This window comes from Marmota monax, unplaced genomic scaffold, assembly GCF_021218885.2.
Source record: "Marmota monax isolate L192 unplaced genomic scaffold, Marmota_monax_Labrador192_F-V1.1 WCK01_AAM20220418_F8-fsc00008, whole genome shotgun sequence".
In the NCBI taxonomy this organism is placed as follows: Eukaryota; Metazoa; Chordata; class Mammalia; order Rodentia; family Sciuridae; genus Marmota; species Marmota monax.
In genome coordinates, this window is record NW_026694432.1 from 18,567,100 (window position 1) to 18,585,003 (window position 17,904).

Genomic DNA, 17,904 nt, shown 5'->3' on the forward strand with positions numbered 1-17,904 from the left:
CCATTGTCCTGCGGTAAAAGGAATTAGAAAACACCCTTGAAGCCAGGCGCGGTAGCATATTCCTTCTGTAATCCCACGGCTTGGGAGGCTGAGGCAGGAGAATCGCGAGTTCATAGCCAGCCTCAGCAACATGAGATGCTTAGCAACTCAGTGAAACCCTGTCTCTAAATAAAATACAAAATAGGACTGGGAATGTGGCTCAGTGGTCGAGTGCCCCTGAGTTCAATCCCTGGTACCAAAAAAAGAAAAAGAAAACACCCTTGATTTTACATCTGGAAGGCCTCACACCAGGCTCTGAGTATAGTCAATGACGGCCGAGGGGAATGGGCTTGATGATTATGAACCAGACTGGGTGAACCCTAGAAAATGCCCAGGCATCTTTTGGATGCCAAAGGGATCCTTTAATTTCATCTCATATGTTCTCAGACCTACTCTAAAACCTGCATGACCTTTAATAGCATGTTCCTCCTCTCCTCCCCAGTCCTGGCCCCTAAAGTCCATGTTGTTTGTCGCTCTTGTGGCACAATTGGTAATTGCCTGGTTGTTATGGTTTAGATATGGGGTATTCTCAAAAGCTCTTGTGTGAGACAATGCAGGAATGTTCAGAGGTGACCTGATTAGATCATGGGAGGTGTGACCTAATCAGTGGATTAGTCCACTGAAATGGATTAACTGGGAGATAACTACTGGTTAGTAGGGTATGACTGGAGGAAGCAGGTCACTGAGGGCGTGCCTTTAGGGTTTACCGTTTGTCCCTGATTAACAGAGCTCACTCTATGCTTCCTGATTGCCATTTCTTGAACTGGTTTCCCCTGCCACGCCCTGCCACCATGATGCTCTGCGCAGAGTTATGGAGTTGGCTGACCATGGACTGAACCTCTGAAACTGTGAGACAAAACAAAATTCCTCCTCTATGTTGCTCTGGTTGGGTCTTTTGGTCACAATGACACAAAAGATGACTAAAACCTGGGCTATCCCCTGCTTCCCACAACTGGGCCACACGGTACCAGGACATTGAGAGACTCCCAGGAACTAGATAGCAGGCCTAGCTGAGGGCTTGGGAAGTCAGGCCAAGGGCCCCTGCCACATCAGGGCCACCAGGCACTAAGCCAGCAAGTCTCCACACGGTTTCTCCAAGATGCTACAGTGAGGATGTGTGGAGGCAAAGCTTGAGTGTGACCCCAAGACCTGTTCTCTTCACGTCTTCTTCATACCCCATCCTGCCTGTCCCCTTGTCCAGTCCTCACCAAATCCTGTTGATTATGTTTCCAAAGGAGAACTCAAGCCCAGCCTTTCTTCTTCATCCCCACTGCCAGTCTTAGTTGAGGCGGCCATCATCAGAGACCTCGTCCCCCACAAAAGCCTCCTGGCTGCACCCACCCGCTTCCACACTGCCTCTCCCCACCGGGCTCTTCCCCCAGCAGTAGAATGATTTTAGAGCAGACATGAGACCACCTTGGCCCTCAAAGCTCATTAGAGTCTTGCCAGTCTCTAAATAAAACCCACTCTCTGTGCTATGGTCCTGAGCCCCATGCTTGTAAACTGCAGATTAGTGACATCAATCTAGTGGGTTACAAATGGAATTTTTTTCTTATTACTAAAATTAAGCAGAATAGAAAAATAATAGCAGAGTATATCACACATAGTATGTTTGCTTTCCATATCTATGACAAAATATCTGAGATAAAAAAGGAAAGGTGTATTTTGGTTTCACGGCTTCTAGTCCATGATCAGTTAGTTGTTCTTATTGCCTTGGGCCTGTGGCAACAGAACATCATGGCAAGAACACATGGCAGAGGAAGCCTGTCTACTTTGTGGTGGCCAGGAAGCAAATAAAAAATAAGAGGAGGGCTGGGGCTGGGGCTCAGTGGTAGGGCACTTGCCTGGCACATGTGAGGCCCTGGGGTCATCCTCAGCACCACATAAAAATAAAGAAATAAAATAAAGGTATTGTGTTCATCTACAACTAAAAAAAATTTTTTTAAAGAGTAAGAGAAGGGGTCACAGTCCCAATAGACCCTTCAAGGTCACACTCCCATTGACCTAACTTCCTTCCACTGGGGCCCATCTCCCAACAGTGCTACAGGCTATAGATCAAGTCTTCCATACTTGGGCCTTTGGAGGACCTTTCAGATCCAAACTGTAGCACACAGTAAGGATGTATATTGTTCCATGAAACTCTGGCTTCTGTATATATACTCAGTTATGTATATGTGTGTACTAGTTCACAGTGGAACTCGTGGTTACCATGAGTCAAGGTCCTGAAAGTCTGTATGACTCTCAGCATCTCAAGCCACTCCTCCCAGCACTCTTTGCCCTCCAGTGTGTATTCTTCCATTTCATCCTTTTTAAAAAAAATTCTTTTTTACATGTGGATAGACCTTTATTTTATTCATTTATCTATATGCCGTGCTGAGACTCAAACCCAGGGCCTCACACATGCTAGGCAAGTGCTCTACCACTGAGCCACAACCCCAGCCTGCCCAGTCCCATCCTTTTATATGTCTTGCCTCAGAGTCTTTGCATATGCTTTTTCCTCTGCATAGAATGTTTTTTGTGTACTTGAAGTGGTTAATATCTCTGTCCTAGCCATCCACCTAAATCCCTCTCCTGCTACTGTCTCTTTATAAATTATAATTTTTGCCGGTTGTGGCACATACCTGTAATCCCAGTGACTCGGGAGGCTGAGGCAGGAGGATTGCAAGTTCAAAGCCAGTCTCAGCAACTTAGTGAGGCCCCAATTCAGTGAGACCCTATCTCAAAATAAAACATAAAAGAGGGCTGGGGATATAGCTCAGTAGTTAAGTGCTGCTGGGTTCAATCCCCAGTACCAAAAAAATAATAAGTTTTAATTCTTGTATTTGCCTGTTTGTTTTTCACCTGCTCTGCTCCTCTAGAATGAATGTAAGGAATGTAGCTGAGCATGTGGTGAGTGCGTATAGTCAGATTTACTCAAAGAGCTAAGGAAGGAGGGTCACTTGAGCCCAGAAGTTCAGGGCCAGCCTGGGAAACACAGCAAGACCCCATCTATTAAAAAATAAAAAGAAACGAAGAAAGGATCAGTTGAATGAACATAGGTTTGTGAGTATGTGTGAATGTGAGTGTGTGTACGTGTGTGTTTTATGTACTTGGCCATGGAGATAGCCCACACACCCAGGGTCTAGCTCACGCTCTACCCAGATTACCCCCATGTCTTTGGGCAGGTCCCTCCCTCAGTGCCTCTCATTGCGGGAAGGGTTTGATACTTGATAAAGGCCTTCTCGGTACCAATAGTCTATGATTCTTTGTCTGGACGTAGAATGTGGGCTGGTGGTTAATGATCATTTCTTCCAGTTTACAGGATTTCTTAGTCTCCTGTATTTCATTTGATTTTCACAACAGCTCCTAGGAAAGCCAATAAGGCTGTTCTTACCAGTGTCATTTATACTTTAGAATCACAAAACTCAGTGGCTTGGGAATTTGATCAAACTAACAGACTAGAAAAAACAAGTACCACCAGGTACTGTGATGCATGTCTGGAATCCCAGTGTCCCAGGAGGCTAAGACAAAGGATCACAAGTTGAAGGCCAGCCCAGGCTACTCAGCAAGTTAGTGAGTCCTTGTCTCAAAAAATAAAAAAGGCTAGAATGTGTCTCAACAGTAAAGCACCCCCAGCTCAATCCCCAGAACCAGAAAAGCAAAAAAGAAAGAAAAGAGAAAACCCAGGTGCCAAATCTGAGCCCTTGACTTCTGCCTTGACACTGTTTCCTAACACCAGCCCAGGCAGCCTGCCCTGGAGGAGAATGAGGATATGGCGGGAAAGGGGGCTTTCTTGGCTTCCCTTGCCCTACTGTTGCATTACTGTCTTGCCTTCAGAGTCTAGTAGCTTGGGGTCCTCAGGCACTAGTGCTGTGACATCAGCTAAATCCAATAACTCAGTGAGGCAACCTCTTCGAACCTCCCCTACCACATTTTTAAAATAGGAATAACAAAACGTACTTGTGTAATCATCATGAGGACTCAAAGACTTCAAAGGGGACTTCAAGATTTTCCTTTTCCTTTAAGCATTACTTAAAATCTACTGTCCTAGATGCCCATGGACCAAAGACTGATCTGGGATTTGGTGGGCAGAGGGATCCTCCTCACTAACCTGGCCTCATCCCCTGACTCAGGAACCTGGCAGACCGAGGCCGTGTTCAGTGAGAAAGCATTGATCCAAGTTCCCAATGACATCCCTCTTCAGAGTGCTGCCACCCTGGGTGTCAACCCCTGCACAGCCTACAGGATGTTGGTGGACTTTGAGCAGCTGAAGCCAGGTAGGAACTTACAAGTAGGGAAAGCAGGCCAGGGCCTCCTCACCAGGGTGCACCCAGATCCTGACTGGGGGGTGGAAGGCCTGGGAAGATGAGGGGCCCCTGCCTCAACAAGTGTGCTGCTATCGTTTTTACTTAGGAAGATGTTAACTTGGGGGCTGGGGCTGGGGCTCAGCGATAAAGCACTTGTCTAGCACGTGTGAGGCACTGGGTTCAATCCTTAGCACCACATAAATAAATTTTTTTTTTTAATATTTATTTATTTATTTTAGTTTTCGGCGGACACAACATCTTTGTTTGTATGTGGTGCTGAGTATCGAACCCGGGCCGCACGCATGCCAGGCGAGCACGCTACCGCTTGAGCCACATCCCCAGCCCTATAAATAAATTTTTTTAAAAAAGGTATTTTTCCATCCACAACTGAAAATATATATATAAAAGATGTTAACTTGGTTCCTAGAAAACACCCTGCGAGCTCACAAGGAGTACAACCTTGGAAACTGCTACAGGGTCACATTCCCTAGAGCTTGGGATGGAATTCTGTCACTCAGCAAAAATGTGTTGAGCTGTGCTAAGCTCTGGGGACACAAAGCCAGACAAGATAGACACAGTCTCTGTGTTTTCAGTAAAATGCTGAACTTAGTGTTACTAATTCTGCTCAGCATTAATACAGCACTTTCCATCCGTAGGTGCGTGTGCAGGCATTATCCCCATGGAGTGTTTCGCCTTCAAAGCTGTGCAGGGAGCTTAATGTCACTGGTTAAGAGCTCAAGGCCCAGGCACACAACCTAGGTCTGAACCCAGCTTCACCTTCACTAGCTGAACTCATGGCTCAAGTCAGCAGAGTTTTCATCCTTAGGATGGAGAATAAGGAGGGTTGATGAACCACAGCAGCATGACACTTAGCACAGCAGCCGGCCTGCTGGGCATGAAGTACCAGCTGCTTTTATTAGTCTTCCTTAGAGAGGTGAACTACTTGCAAGAAGTCCCTCAGCAAGTAAACAACAAAGCCATGTGTTTTATCTGGGTTCCCCTGAAAGCAGAGCCCTAGACCAGGAGTGGGACCAGGCAGTTCTTTTGGGTAGTGGTCACAGGAAGGCAAAGACATTAAGGCCAGTTAGTGCTGTGGGCAACCCGACTCAGTCCCACTAGGACTCCACAGAGACCCTCATGGAGCTCACTCTAGAATTAGCCCCAAGTGACAGGAGGCTGGGCCAATTTTCCACCAACTCCCATCCCCCGTGGTTTGGTTTGGTTTGGTTTGGTTTACAGTAGTGGGGATCCAACTCTGGGCCTCATGCTTGCTAGACAAACACTCTACCACTGAGCTGCACCCCCAGCCCCCACACCCCCACCTTTTGCAAGTTGCCCCTGCACCCTGCATATCCATGAGCTGGCAGGAACTATAGAAATGCCCCAGGCTGCCTCTCTCATGCCAGCAAGGACACTGAAGCCACGTGCTGATGGAATGTGATGGAGCTGGGTAGGCAGCTGCTGCCTGAGGCCTGGGGGGACACTGATCCCAGCTCATGGAGAGCAGTGTGGCTTTTCAGGGCTATGCAGAGGGGTCTTGGGAGCTTTCCATGGAAAAAGTCAGGAGGTGGGACCAGGGACCTCTGCTGGAGTCCTAGTATAGCAGACACTGTGGCACCTGCATTACATCCCCTCAAACCACTCCTGATTTGGGCTGCAGCTGTGGTGGACAAATCTGCACATTTTGATGATACCCACCGTGCCCACTGGACCCTTCTCCACTTGTCTGCTTCAAGGCTATTGTAGCCCGGGCTAGATCAGCATTGAACAAACCTAGAATCTTGACCCATAGTAAGAATCACATTTCATATTGTTATCTAGTACATACACATGTATGAAAATTATAAATATATATGAAACCAAAGCTTCACAGCACAGTATTTGTCCTTTACCTGTGAGATGCACTGTTATTTTTTATTCTTCTCAAATCTAACTAAAACAAAACAGTGCTGCCTGTGACCCTCTAGATTGAGTCACAGTGCACTAGGGAGTGAGAACCTATATGCTGACCCTGGCAGAGTGTGAACAGTCTTCTCTCAGGAGCCCTCTGTCTCTAGCTCCACCCACTGTGCACAGATCCCAGATACCTCTCAAACACCAGGGAGCATTTCATAGCTAACAGAGCACCTGCCTGGACACAAGAGCATTTGATTCCAGTCAGGGGCACCTTGATTGGTGCTCTTAGGATTCCTGTTTTCTGAGGAGAAAACTGAAGTTCAAAAAGGACACGACTTGCCTTGTCTTGTCTAGTTCGTCACTGGTAAAACTGGGACTCACCCAGTTCCATCTGTTCCAGAGCCATGTTCTCCCTAGTGTGCCCCACTGCCTCCCCCACTGCAAGTTCCAAAGCCAGTCCTGTGCTTTGACCACAAACTGCCTGCAGGACCCTGTTTCAGGGGTTGCCAGTTTGGTTTTTGTTGTTGTTGTTGTTTTGTTTTTTTGAGGAGAGAGAGAGAGAGAGAATTTTTTAATATTTATTTTTTAGTTTTCGGTGGACACAACATCTTTGTTTGTATGTGGTGCTAAGGATCAAACCCGGGCCGCACGCATGCCAGGCAGGCATGCTACCGCTTGAGCCACATCCCCAGCCCGAGTTTTTCCATCAAAACTCTTAATCCTATTTCAAAGCAGTACACCTTTATTCACTACTACATGGCCCTTCCCTTGAGAAGCTGCAAGTTGATAGATGCCGCCTCTACAACTGATTGTGGGCTGGGGCCACAGCATGTGATCAGTAGAGACACTCACAGCCTGTGTGGAAGCACAACAGGGAGAACCCAGGAGGGCTCCATGAAGAACCACACTTGAGCTGATCTTTGAGGATCACATAGGATGTTAAAAGGAGGGGATCAGTTTCAACCCAAGGAAATAATCTAAGCAGACACAGAGGACACAGAAGTTGGGAGGATGATGAAGGATATAAAACCAGTTGGGCCTTAAATTATGTCCTCTGTGGACATTAAGTGACCAGTTCTGGAAGGCATAATGGATGTTACAGAAGTTTGGGAAGGATCGAGGAAACAGTGCGTTAAGGTCCAAAATCTGAGTTCCAAAGGCTTCAATGCCAGATCCTGGGTCCTTTTGGGGCCTGAACACTTCACCTCTTCCACTATCCTAGGATCCCAGGCTGGGAGTCCTTGACCTTTTTCAGGTGTGCAAGGCTTGACTTGGGTCTCTTCCTGGATCCACAGGGGACTCTGTCATCCAGAATGCATCCAACAGTGGAGTGGGGCAAGCAGTCATTCAGATCGCCGCAGCCCTGGGCCTAAGGACCATCAATGTAGTCCGAGACAGGTGGGTGGGGAGGCCTAATTCCAGATCATGACTTGGACCTTTTCCTCTGGCATCCCTGCCAGTGCTCATATCTCCACCAGAGGGTGCCATTGCATAAGCCTAACTGGCCTCCTTTACTGAGGAACAGTTGGCAGCTGAAGCTGATGAGTCAGCCCCAAGAAATGAAGTCCAGGTGGCACTTGGTTATAGGATGAGTGAATCTGAAATGTGGAGACACGGGAAGGAGGTGGAGATTGTTGTTACTGAACAGCTAGGAGTTTTGGAAACGACTTCTGATACCCCCATGTGTTTACAACCACAGTGAACATGTGGGAATGTTTTGAGCTGTACTGTTCTTCCTGCGAATTGTCAAGCCCTGGGCCACTCTTCCCCTTGCATTTGTGCACTAAATTCTACTGTGAAGGAAATGGAGCAGGTTTCTCCTCTCTTTTACAGATGAGGAAACTGAGTTTCAGAGAGACAAGGCAGCTTGTTCAGGAAGAGTCGGCAACAGGCTCGTTCTCTGATTCTTGCCCAAGAGACCAGGGCCACTCCTCGGCCACAGTGTGTTTGCGTTTGCACAACACCCTGATTGCCCCTGGAAAAGTCGGGGGAGGTTATTATTTCAGTAGAAAATTTTAGGAAGTGGGATCACTTCTTTCTGGGCACAGATGGTTTCTAGCACCCCTGAGCTGGCAGAGGCTGCAGAAACCTCCCAGCCCTGGCTCTGTCCAGGGAGGAATGGCCGGCAAGGAAACAAGGCTAGGAGCTGCTGGCACAGGATTGAATTGTGTGGCTGGCCCCTGCTCGAGGCCTGGCTTAACCCAATCCCAGCCTCCCAGAAAAGAAATATGGATTCTTACAGCTGTAGCAGAGGAGTCCTGGCAGCTTTGGGGAGAGAAAGCCAGCAGGTATGATGAGGGACTTTGGATTGGGTTTGATTTTCAGGCCTGACATCCAGAAACTGATGGACAGACTAAAGGATCTGGGGGCCGAGCATGTCATCACAGAGGAGGAACTAAGAAAGCAAGAAGCAAAAAACTTGTTCAAGGTACCCAGGGAAAGGGCATTGCTTCTCCATCCCACGCCCATCTCCTAAGGAAAGCTTTTGCTCCTGTCTGCACCCCTCCTTTTGCCTCTTGTAAAGCCTGTTCCCTTAGCCAAGGGGCAGCTTGCATGAAGTGTTCAGATGCTTGAGGGAAGCAGGGGAAACTAAGAAAGTTTAGAAAATCCTGTATGATTTGCAGTTTAAAACATTTATGCTGAGTTACATCAGCCCGTACTGCAGATATAAATCTTAGAGTTGGGAGAGGACCTGAGGAAACTTGAGGCACAGAGAGGGAAGAGAAAAGAGTCAACCATTCCTAAGCTTCTGCCTCCGTTTTACCTGATAATTCCCAGGTAAGTCCCAAGTCCTGAGTCTCTTTCAATGAGGAAACCCACACTCAGAAAAGATAAATGACTTGACCAGAATCATGTAGATATAAGTAGTGCATCAGGGCTGGCCCCAGGGGTCTCTGAACGTAGAGCCCTGGCCCTTCCACAACGTCTGCCCTCGTCCCACAACTCCCAGTAAGTGAGCAAACCCTGTCACCACCCCTGTTAAGTGAACCAGCTGGAGACACCAAACACATGCACCCACTCAGGAATGTATGCCCCTTGAGAACGTTTCTGGAGCTCTAGACCAACACATCACATGTAAACAGAGTCTAAAGTACCCAGCTAAGGAGCACTCAGGGACCTAAAGCCGCTCAAAACTGACCACAGATGCTCCATGTCTCTTCTTTCCCGGAGGAGGCATGTTTTGAACCAAGTCCTGAATCGAACACTGATTCAGTTAACACATGCTGAGCACTCACTATCTACCAGGTACAGAGATGGCTGAGATACTATGGGAGAACTCACAGGCTGGGTGGGCAGATGTGCCATGTGACCCGAGAGCTGGGAGGAGGATCACAGAGCACCTGCCTCTGTAAAGCCTGTTCCGAAGTTGCTGAAGGCTCCTCCCAGGCAGAAAAAGCAAGTTCAAAGCCATGACCACCCCATTCCCTTCACTCCCTCCTTTTGACACTGCACGGGTCAGGGAAGTATTTGTAGAAGCTTCAAACCCACGCGTAAAGGGGTAGCTCCCTCACGGCAGACTTCTTGTTTTCCAGAACACACCCCAGCCACGGCTTGCTCTCAACTGTGTTGGCGGGAAAAGCTCCACAGAGTTGCTGCGGCATTTAGCGTAAGTCCCTCTACCCTACAGGGCTAGTTTGCTCAAGCTTCTAGGTCACTGGCTGGGAGGACATCAAGTGACCAAGTCCCAATGGTCAATGTGAGCCAAAACCAGATTAGCACAACGTTGAGTAGGAAACAAGGACCAAAAACATCCAGCTCCCTGGGCACTTCTTTCTCAGTCTCCTCCTATATGGGACCAAGAGACCTGTTTCCCAGGGACTCCAGCAATCAACTGCTAAGCTCTCCATCACAGGATGGTCAAGGATTCATAAATTTTGGGCCTCTTAAAAGTCACTTAGTCTGAACTTGGTAGCTTTTAAAATTTTCATTAGCTTTTAAAACTAGATTCTAATTTACAAGTAACATTATACCTATTTCAAAACATTTTGAAACATGTAAAAGTACAAAGAAAAACCTAAAGGTTCTCTCATCCCTCAGCCAAGCACCATGGCAGCATTATCTGTGCACATTCTGTCCTTTCCTCTGACATAAACGTCAGCTGGAGAGCCCCTGAAAAGACTTGCCAACTAGAGCAGGAGTCCCCTCCACACTGATTTAGTTAATAATCTGCTGAGCATTCACTAGCTACCAGGGACAGAATTGGCTGAGACACTGCGGAGAACTCACGGACTAGGTGGGCAGATGAGCCACGTGACTAGAGAGCTGGGCGGAGGATCACTGAGCACATGCACCTGCCTCTGTGTGTGCTGTTTGAAGTGTTTTAATTCTGTTTTTCCCCCCTTCTTTGGTGCTGGAAGTTGAACCCAAGGCCATGTGTGTACTGACACATGTTCTGACACCAAGTTACACCCCCAGGCCCCTCACCTCCATTTTACACTTAAAGCAAATGAGTCCCAGAGGAGGTAATTACTTTGCCAAAGGTGTAGTCAGCAGAGAGCCAGGTCACCCAAGTTTGCATGACTCTGGAGAACATCTCTTGAGCCCTAAACTTAGCAACCTCTTAGGCAAACTGTGACCCCCATGTCTTTGCCAGAGAAAGCATTGTGTGCTGGTCACAAGTGTAGGCATTGGAGTCAGAGTGGCTAGGTTCCAGCCCTAACTCTGCTCTTGCCAGCTGTGGACCTGTGGAAAGTTAGGCAATACCTGAAAAATGATCCAAGCTTCAGCCCCTTCATCTCTACAGTGGGAGTGATAGAAACCCATTCTGCTTCCAAGAATAATCTAAAGGACACTGCACGATATACAAATAACTCATTATTCAATTGAGGAATGGATTTAAGTTTTCTCATTTGCAAAATGAGCGTATCCAAGTGTTCCCTTGGGGTCACTATGAGGATGCCCTGAGATGGTACACGCAACATGCTCAGAACTGTGCCTGGCATTGTAGACAGTAAAAGTCTGATCAGCCAAGTGCAGCAGGGACACAGAGGAGAGAGGGCTCAGTCCCCTCAGGAACTGCGTTCTATAGCAAGCACCCGTTGAAGGGAACTTTAGATCAAATTAGGGCCTGGGGCTGCAGCTCGGGTAGAACAAGTGGGTGACGTGCAGGAGGCCCTGGGTTCAACCCCCAGTGCTAACATACAAGAAAATGATTAAACTCCCTAGCAGCCTCAGGGCCATAGTCACTCAGCTCTTCCATTTTGTAGATTGTAAGTCTGCCTTGTATTGTCCTAAAACACACTTCAGGTCATCCTTGACCTCAGACTCCTAAAAGAGCCAGGGAGTCAGGAGGGGAACAAAGGTCAAGTCAAGCATGACAAGTCCTAGCTTATTAGCTTTTAAAAATTATACTCACCTCACTCCTATGTACAACCAAGTGTGTGTATCACTCAGCAGCTACTGAGGCAGCACCTCCTACAGGGTCAGGACATTCATCATTGTCCCCTTCACCACCCACACTCACTCCTATCTGTAGAAGTATTGGGGCACTGATTTTTAGAATGAGCATTTACACATGAAATGCCAAGGTCTGGGCCGTTTCCCTTAGGTCTCCCAAGGTCCCAAAGTCACCCTCTTGTAAGCGGGAGCAGAGCTGGAGCTAGATGGCGGGATGCAAACCCAGACTGGGTGAGTGGGATCCGTGGGTTCCCAGCGCCGCTGAGCACCCCATTCATCTGGACGGTGGTGTGTGCTGTTGGTATAGATTCTTGCCTCCTGACTCCCTCTGTCAGGGTTGAGCGTAGGGATCTATTTTTTTTTTGCCCTTCCCAGGACAAGGTTTAAAAGTGAGGAGTAGAAGTGCTGTGGCAGGTTCAAGAAGGCCTCTCCTCAGCCTGCATCCACTCTTTGTTCTCTTTGGACTCTTCAGGCCTGGAGGAACCATGGTGACCTACGGGGGGATGGCCAAGCAGCCCGTCACAGCGCCTGTGGTGAGCTGCGGGGAGGATGCCAGCAGATGGGCCCAGATGCCTCGGCCTGTTCCCTTGGCACCACACTCTGACCATTTTCCTGTCCCTGGGGGGATTCTATACCCTTAACGGGTACCTGGAAGTTTTACCCTTCCAGCCCAGCATGTCCCTCCTGTGTCCACAGAGCCTGCTCATTTTTAAGGACCTCAAACTTCGGGGCTTTTGGTTGTCGCAATGGAAGAAAGATCACGGTCCAGGTGAGTGGGTGATGGCCCTGTTACCAAAGGTCACAGGAGACAGGAGTTCCTAGCATGGCTGCAGAAGGGACCAGCTACACTGAGCCCTACAGAGGTGACTGGGTCCTCAACACCATGGCAAGATAAAGGAAAATCATTCTAGCCACAGCTGCAGCCAGCAATGTTCTTGGACTAAACTGTTAGTTGTAGGGTCACAGTGTAGAATAAGACAGTGCTCTTGACAGCGACAGTGGGGAAGACGACCAAGTAAGGAGGGCAGACTGGAGCCAGCCCGCCTGTGTTTAAGTCCTGTGTCCACCCTCACGGGATCTAGGTCCTGCCTAGCCCACCTGTGGGACCTGGGGCAGGTTGCTGGATCTCTACCTCGGCTCCAACATCGTGATCATTTAAACTCTTGTGAGCCATGTTTGACAAAAGAGGAAACTAAGGTTCAGAGTGGCTAGAAAAACGCACCCCTATAATCCAGAGATTCAGGAGGCTGAGGCAGGAGAATTACAAGTTCAAAGCCAGGCTTAGCAACTTAGTGAGACTCTGTCTAAAAAAAGAAAAAAGAAAAAAAAAAGGTTGAGGATGTAGCTCAGTAGGTAGGCACCCCTGGGTTTAATTCCTGGGGTACCAAAAAAAAAAAAAAACGGAGTGGCTGAGCTTGCCCAGAGTCACCCCACCTAGAGAGCGGGGCAGCCAGCAGATAGGCTCTCTGACTCCAGAACCTGAGCCACAGCATGCTGTTCTTCCTGTCCCAGGGACCTGCACCCCAGAGAGACCTCAGCTGAGAAGGAAGACTGACATGGAATTATCAAGTGAAGGGAGGGCGCCCTGCTGGGCCGAGGGTGTTCAGGCAGAAACAGCAAAAGCCCATAAAAGAGAGTGTGACTCATGGGGCACCACCGTGGTCCTGAGGGAGTGGAGCTTTCAGTCTGGGCTGGGGCTGGGAAGCTGGACAGGCAGGTTCAGACCAATTACAAAAGGCCTTAAGCCTTTTTAAGGAGTTCAGGCTCTGTCCTGAAGGCAACTGGGGAGTCACTAAGTGTTTTTAAGCAGGACAAAGGATTAGATTCGAAGGTTGAATGAGGCTATGTCTATGAAAAGCACCTCGGCCAAGGCTTACTTGACCTCTTCCAGCACCATACTGGGTCCTTAGCAGGAGGCAGGTTCAGGGAGGGGAGGGCAGTGGCCTCAGCTCGAGGGGTTCTGAGGGAGTCCTGGGCCGTAGGGAGAGCAGAGCTCATCTGTTCCACGTGAGCTGGTGTGGCAGGCTCTCCCGCCTCCCTCCTGGGGCCCTCTGCCTTCCCTGCCTCCAAATAATGGTCCCCACCCTCCTGCCTATCAGTAGCCAGCCCGGTCCCAGCAGCACTGTGTGGGTGTGAGCCATGTTAGCCACCACTCAGAAGGGTCTCTGCCTGCCCAGGAGCTCCTTGGCTCCCACCCCATCGTCCTCTGACCCCATCTTGGCCCTCACTGTCCTGAATCCAGGTGGGACCAGGCTGCTTCCACCGCCACCCCATCCTTAACAAAGGCAGGGCGTCCACAGGAAGTCCACCTGCCATCTCGCCAAGCCCCAGCTGTTGTCCCCCATCTGACTTCTTCCCACAGACGAGTTCCAGGGGCTGATTCTCACTCTGTGTGACCTCATCCACCGAGGCCAGCTCACAGCCCCTGCGTGCTCAGAGGTCCCACTCCAGGACTACCAGCGGGCCTTGGAAGCCTCCATGGAGCCCTTTGTGTCTTCCAAGCAGATTCTCACCATGTGAGCTGCAGCTGGAGGGGCAGTGAGTGGGTGGGGGGAAGTGGACCCACCAGGCTGGCTTCAGGCCCTTCAGTTAGGGCCCAGCCTTCCCCAGACTGCTCTCCACTTGCTGCCTCTTCCCCCAGGAGGATGGGGAGGTCAGCCTTGGGCATCTAATAAAGTCTGAACATCCTTAAAAAAAAAAAGGCAAAAAGAATAGAAGTCATCTCTACAGAGCGGCCACACTGTGCACCTCCACCTGCAGCACGAGGAAGCGCCCCTCCCTGATTCTCCTTCACCTGTCCCTGCGATCATTTCCTGACCACCTGAAAGCAAAACTTGTGTGAGCGAGTGCAAGAGCCACAGCCAGTAAGCCACGGTGTCTGCCCTTAAGCCTGCACACCCACAGGGGAGAATCTTCCATAAAGGAGGACTGGACTCCCTTCCTGGCCAGTGTGTAGCCCAGCCCAGAGCAGGAGGATCTGTTGCCTGGAAGAGTGAATGCCAAACTAGATCATCCCAGCCTGGAAGAAACTGCAGACATGGGGTCTTGGGTGGCTGGATAACCCTTAGGAAGCTTCCACTCTAACCAGGGAAGTAGAGTTTATACCAGTGATTCACAGCCAGAGGCAACTTGACCCCCAAAGACATTTGATTATGTCTGGGAACATGTGGGCTGCCATGACTTGGAGAGGAGATTGTCATTGACCCCTAGTGGGCAGAGGTCATGATACATTAAACAGTCTACAAGGAGGGCAGGGGTGTAGCTTGCTGGTAGAGCACTCGCCTGGTATGCTTAAGGCCCTGGGTTCAGTCCTCAGCAACACACACACACACACACACACACACACACACCTCTACAGTGCACAGAACAGTTCCCACAATAGCCATCCAGCTCAAAACCTGCATGAAACAACCTCACAGTCACCATCACAGTGACTGGTGCTTTAGAGAAGGCACATGTGCGGGACTGTGAACCAGGGCAAGGCTTCTTTGAGGAGACATTGGCAAGAGGACCCTGAAACATGGGTAAGGTTCATTCAGGCAAGACAAGTGGGACTTTATGTGATTCTTTGGTGTTTGTTTCATGATCCTCTTGCCCAAAGCAAAGAACAAACTTTGGGATGTCTCCCTTGTCACCTGTCCTTCTGTACCCTTAACTCAAGAGCCTTATTCAGGGAGCATTTATTGAGAGGCTTGTGTGTGCCCAAAGAGAGGCGCACCAGTAAAAGATGTCATGCCAGCCCTCAAGTTGCTTAGCCTAGTGCAAGGGACAGACCATTACATATAAGGGTGAGGTTTTGGGGTGGGACCAGAAGGGGCCCAGCTCTGCTTGAGGGTGTCAAGGAAGAATTCCCAGTGGAAATCCTGTGTACAGAAATCTTTTATTCGTTTTTCGTTGTCAGTGGGCCTTTATTTGTATGTGGTGCGAAGAATCAAACCCAGTGCCTTACACATGCCAGGCAAGCACTCTACCACTGAGCCACAGCACAGAAATCTTTAAGGCCAAATGGGAAAATGTATACCAAGCAAAGCCAGAAATATGAGAGTTTGGAGGCCAGAGGGGTCCTGACTTGGGGGTTGCTAACAATCCAGTGTAGCTACTGCCTAAGGAGGAGGGGAATGAGAAAGGGGGTGGGAAAGGTGGGTGGGGTCAGATCATAAAGGGTCTTGAAGCCAGAATACCCTGAAGCTCTGAGAGAGCACTGGGGAAACTGGCCAACAGGGTTCAGTTGCATGTGAGTGCACACACACATCCCCCAGCAGAAACAGGTTACCCCTGGGAGCAGCTCCTATATCCCCCAGCAGAAACAGGTTACCCCTGGGAGCAGCTCCTATATCCCCCAGCAGAAACAGGTTACCCCTGGGAGCAGCTCCTATGTCCTCCAGAGAAAAGGACCCAGCTTCAGCTTGAGCCTGGGAATGACCTGCAGGTGCCCCTGGGTATTGCCATGTTGTACACCTGGCTCAGGATCAGCCCCAGCTCCCCATTCCCAGTTGCTAGATTAGTGGGATGGGAGATACGTACAGAGGGCCAACGTGGGCAAGTGAGGAAGCTTGAAAGTGAGAGGCAGCGGTCCATAGGCTGTAGGAGTGAAAGTTAAGATGAGGTTTTGCAGGAAAACCCACAGAGTTGGGGCGTAGAGAGCGCAGTGAGACCGTGGGCGTGGTGAGGGAGGCTCTGGGACTACTCCAGGAAAAGGCCGACAGGGAGAAGGGGTTTGGTAACAGCAGGCTTGGAGATCTGGAGGATCATTTGAAATGAGAACACTGAAGGGAGTTATGCGTTGTACTTTTTGGGGTCTGGAGGTGTAACACTCGGGCTGGTCTTCGAAGAATGGTTATAATGAGCTCAAGAAAGGGTAACAAAAATTACTAAGAAACCTGTCAAGCAAAGTTCAGAGGCAGAATATTGATCTCAGGACCTTTTTTCATTTTCCCTATCCGTTCCCTTCATTAGAATTAAAACCTAGAGCCTAGGCCTGGTAGTGCACACCTGTAATCCCAGCGGCTCTGGGAGGCTGACAGGAGGATTGCAAGTTCAAAGCCAGCCTCAGCAACAGTGAGGCACAAAGCAACTCAGTGAGACCCCGTCTCTAAATAAACTACAGAACAGGGCTGGGGGTGTGGCTCAGTGGTCGAGTGCCCCTGAGTTCAATCCCTGGTACCAAAAAAAAAAAAAAACAGGAGAATTAAAACCTAGAACTTTGAGGTGGGCATGTGGTAGGCTGGAGTAAACACTGGTTTTCCTGCTTCCCTTGCAGCCAACAAGGTCTGCCCTTGTGAGAGATGTTAGATGCCAGTTTCTTAGGAACCTTTTAGGATGTAGTTACCAGGTGCATCCTGTACCCTTTTCTTCCCCCTTTTACCTTCCTCCCAGCTGGGATACAAACGTGATTCCTGAAGGGTGCACAGCCATCTTTGACCACATTAAGAATGGGACAGAGAGAAAGTCAAAGGAGTCTGAGGCTTTGACTTCCAGAAGTCTCAACTGCCTACCTCAGGACCTGTTTTTCGAGATTTCACTGTCCCTAATCCTGAATGGTATCATTCAGTGACTTAACTTAAACTAAATCAAGCCAACCAATGTAAAGCTGAAAAAGGGAGTCCTGAAAGATGGTGATTCCCAGCTGGGACTGGAGGTTGACCTTATTGGCAGTAGGCGACAAAAGACCTCCCAGTGGAGCTGTGCTTTGGAGAAATCTCTCTGGTAGCAGGTCCAGGGACAATTTGGAGAGGCAGGCACTACAGAAAGTCAGAAGATTGGAATTTCAGACAAGTAAACCCGCCCCAGCCCTCCACAGCTAAAATTCAAACACCAACTAATGGCTGCCAGCATGAGGCTAGCAGAGGGGAAAAAACACACAAAATAATGTCAGAAGGGAATCTGACTTAAAATGGATCATCTTTTCTATACTAGTGCGAGACGACATTTCTAATCTTCAGACAATAATCTGGAAGACCAAGTGGAAACTGGCTCCAGAGCCTGAAGGCGCTGACTCCTAAGGCAATGCTCAGGCACACCTGAAGCCCTGGAGCTGCCTGCCTGCCTCTCCCAGTCCTCCCCAGGGAGCATCCACCCAGCGGCTCCCGCAGCCAGCACCACAGTGCTGATACATGTCTTGTCTTGGAGATGAGATAAATAAGCCCACTTTCCTCAGGAGGAGACTGAGGCCCAGAAGAAAGTTTCCTGTGAGAGCATCACTGTCCTTGTGCCTAGAAGCGCTTGGCAATGCCCACAGTGCTTATTGGCAGGCGCCATGCCCAGGATAGGGCACTGGGCCCAGCCA

General features: G+C 49.3%; 1 protein-coding gene across 7 annotated transcripts in view; it reads left to right on the plus strand.

The window, feature by feature from the left end:
• Nucleotides 1-14,866, plus strand: part of Mecr (mitochondrial trans-2-enoyl-CoA reductase) — a 33,425-nt gene extending 18,559 nt beyond the window's left edge. Inside the window, exons 4-11 of one of the 7 annotated variants that reach the window (XM_046469497.1) lie at nucleotides 4,152-4,295; nucleotides 7,517-7,619; nucleotides 8,547-8,649; nucleotides 9,468-9,617; nucleotides 9,755-9,828; nucleotides 12,091-12,151; nucleotides 12,315-12,387; nucleotides 13,981-14,866. In XM_046469497.1, the coding sequence (XP_046325453.1) occupies nucleotides 4,152-4,295; nucleotides 7,517-7,619; nucleotides 8,547-8,649; nucleotides 9,468-9,617; nucleotides 9,755-9,828; nucleotides 12,091-12,151; nucleotides 12,315-12,387; nucleotides 13,981-14,138 (866 nt within the window). In that variant the 3' untranslated portion in view covers nucleotides 14,139-14,866. The other 6 variants (XM_046469500.2, XM_046469496.1, XM_046469502.1 and 3 more) reach the window with 6 other exon arrangements.
• The last annotated feature ends 3,038 nt before the right edge of the window (nucleotides 14,867-17,904 follow it).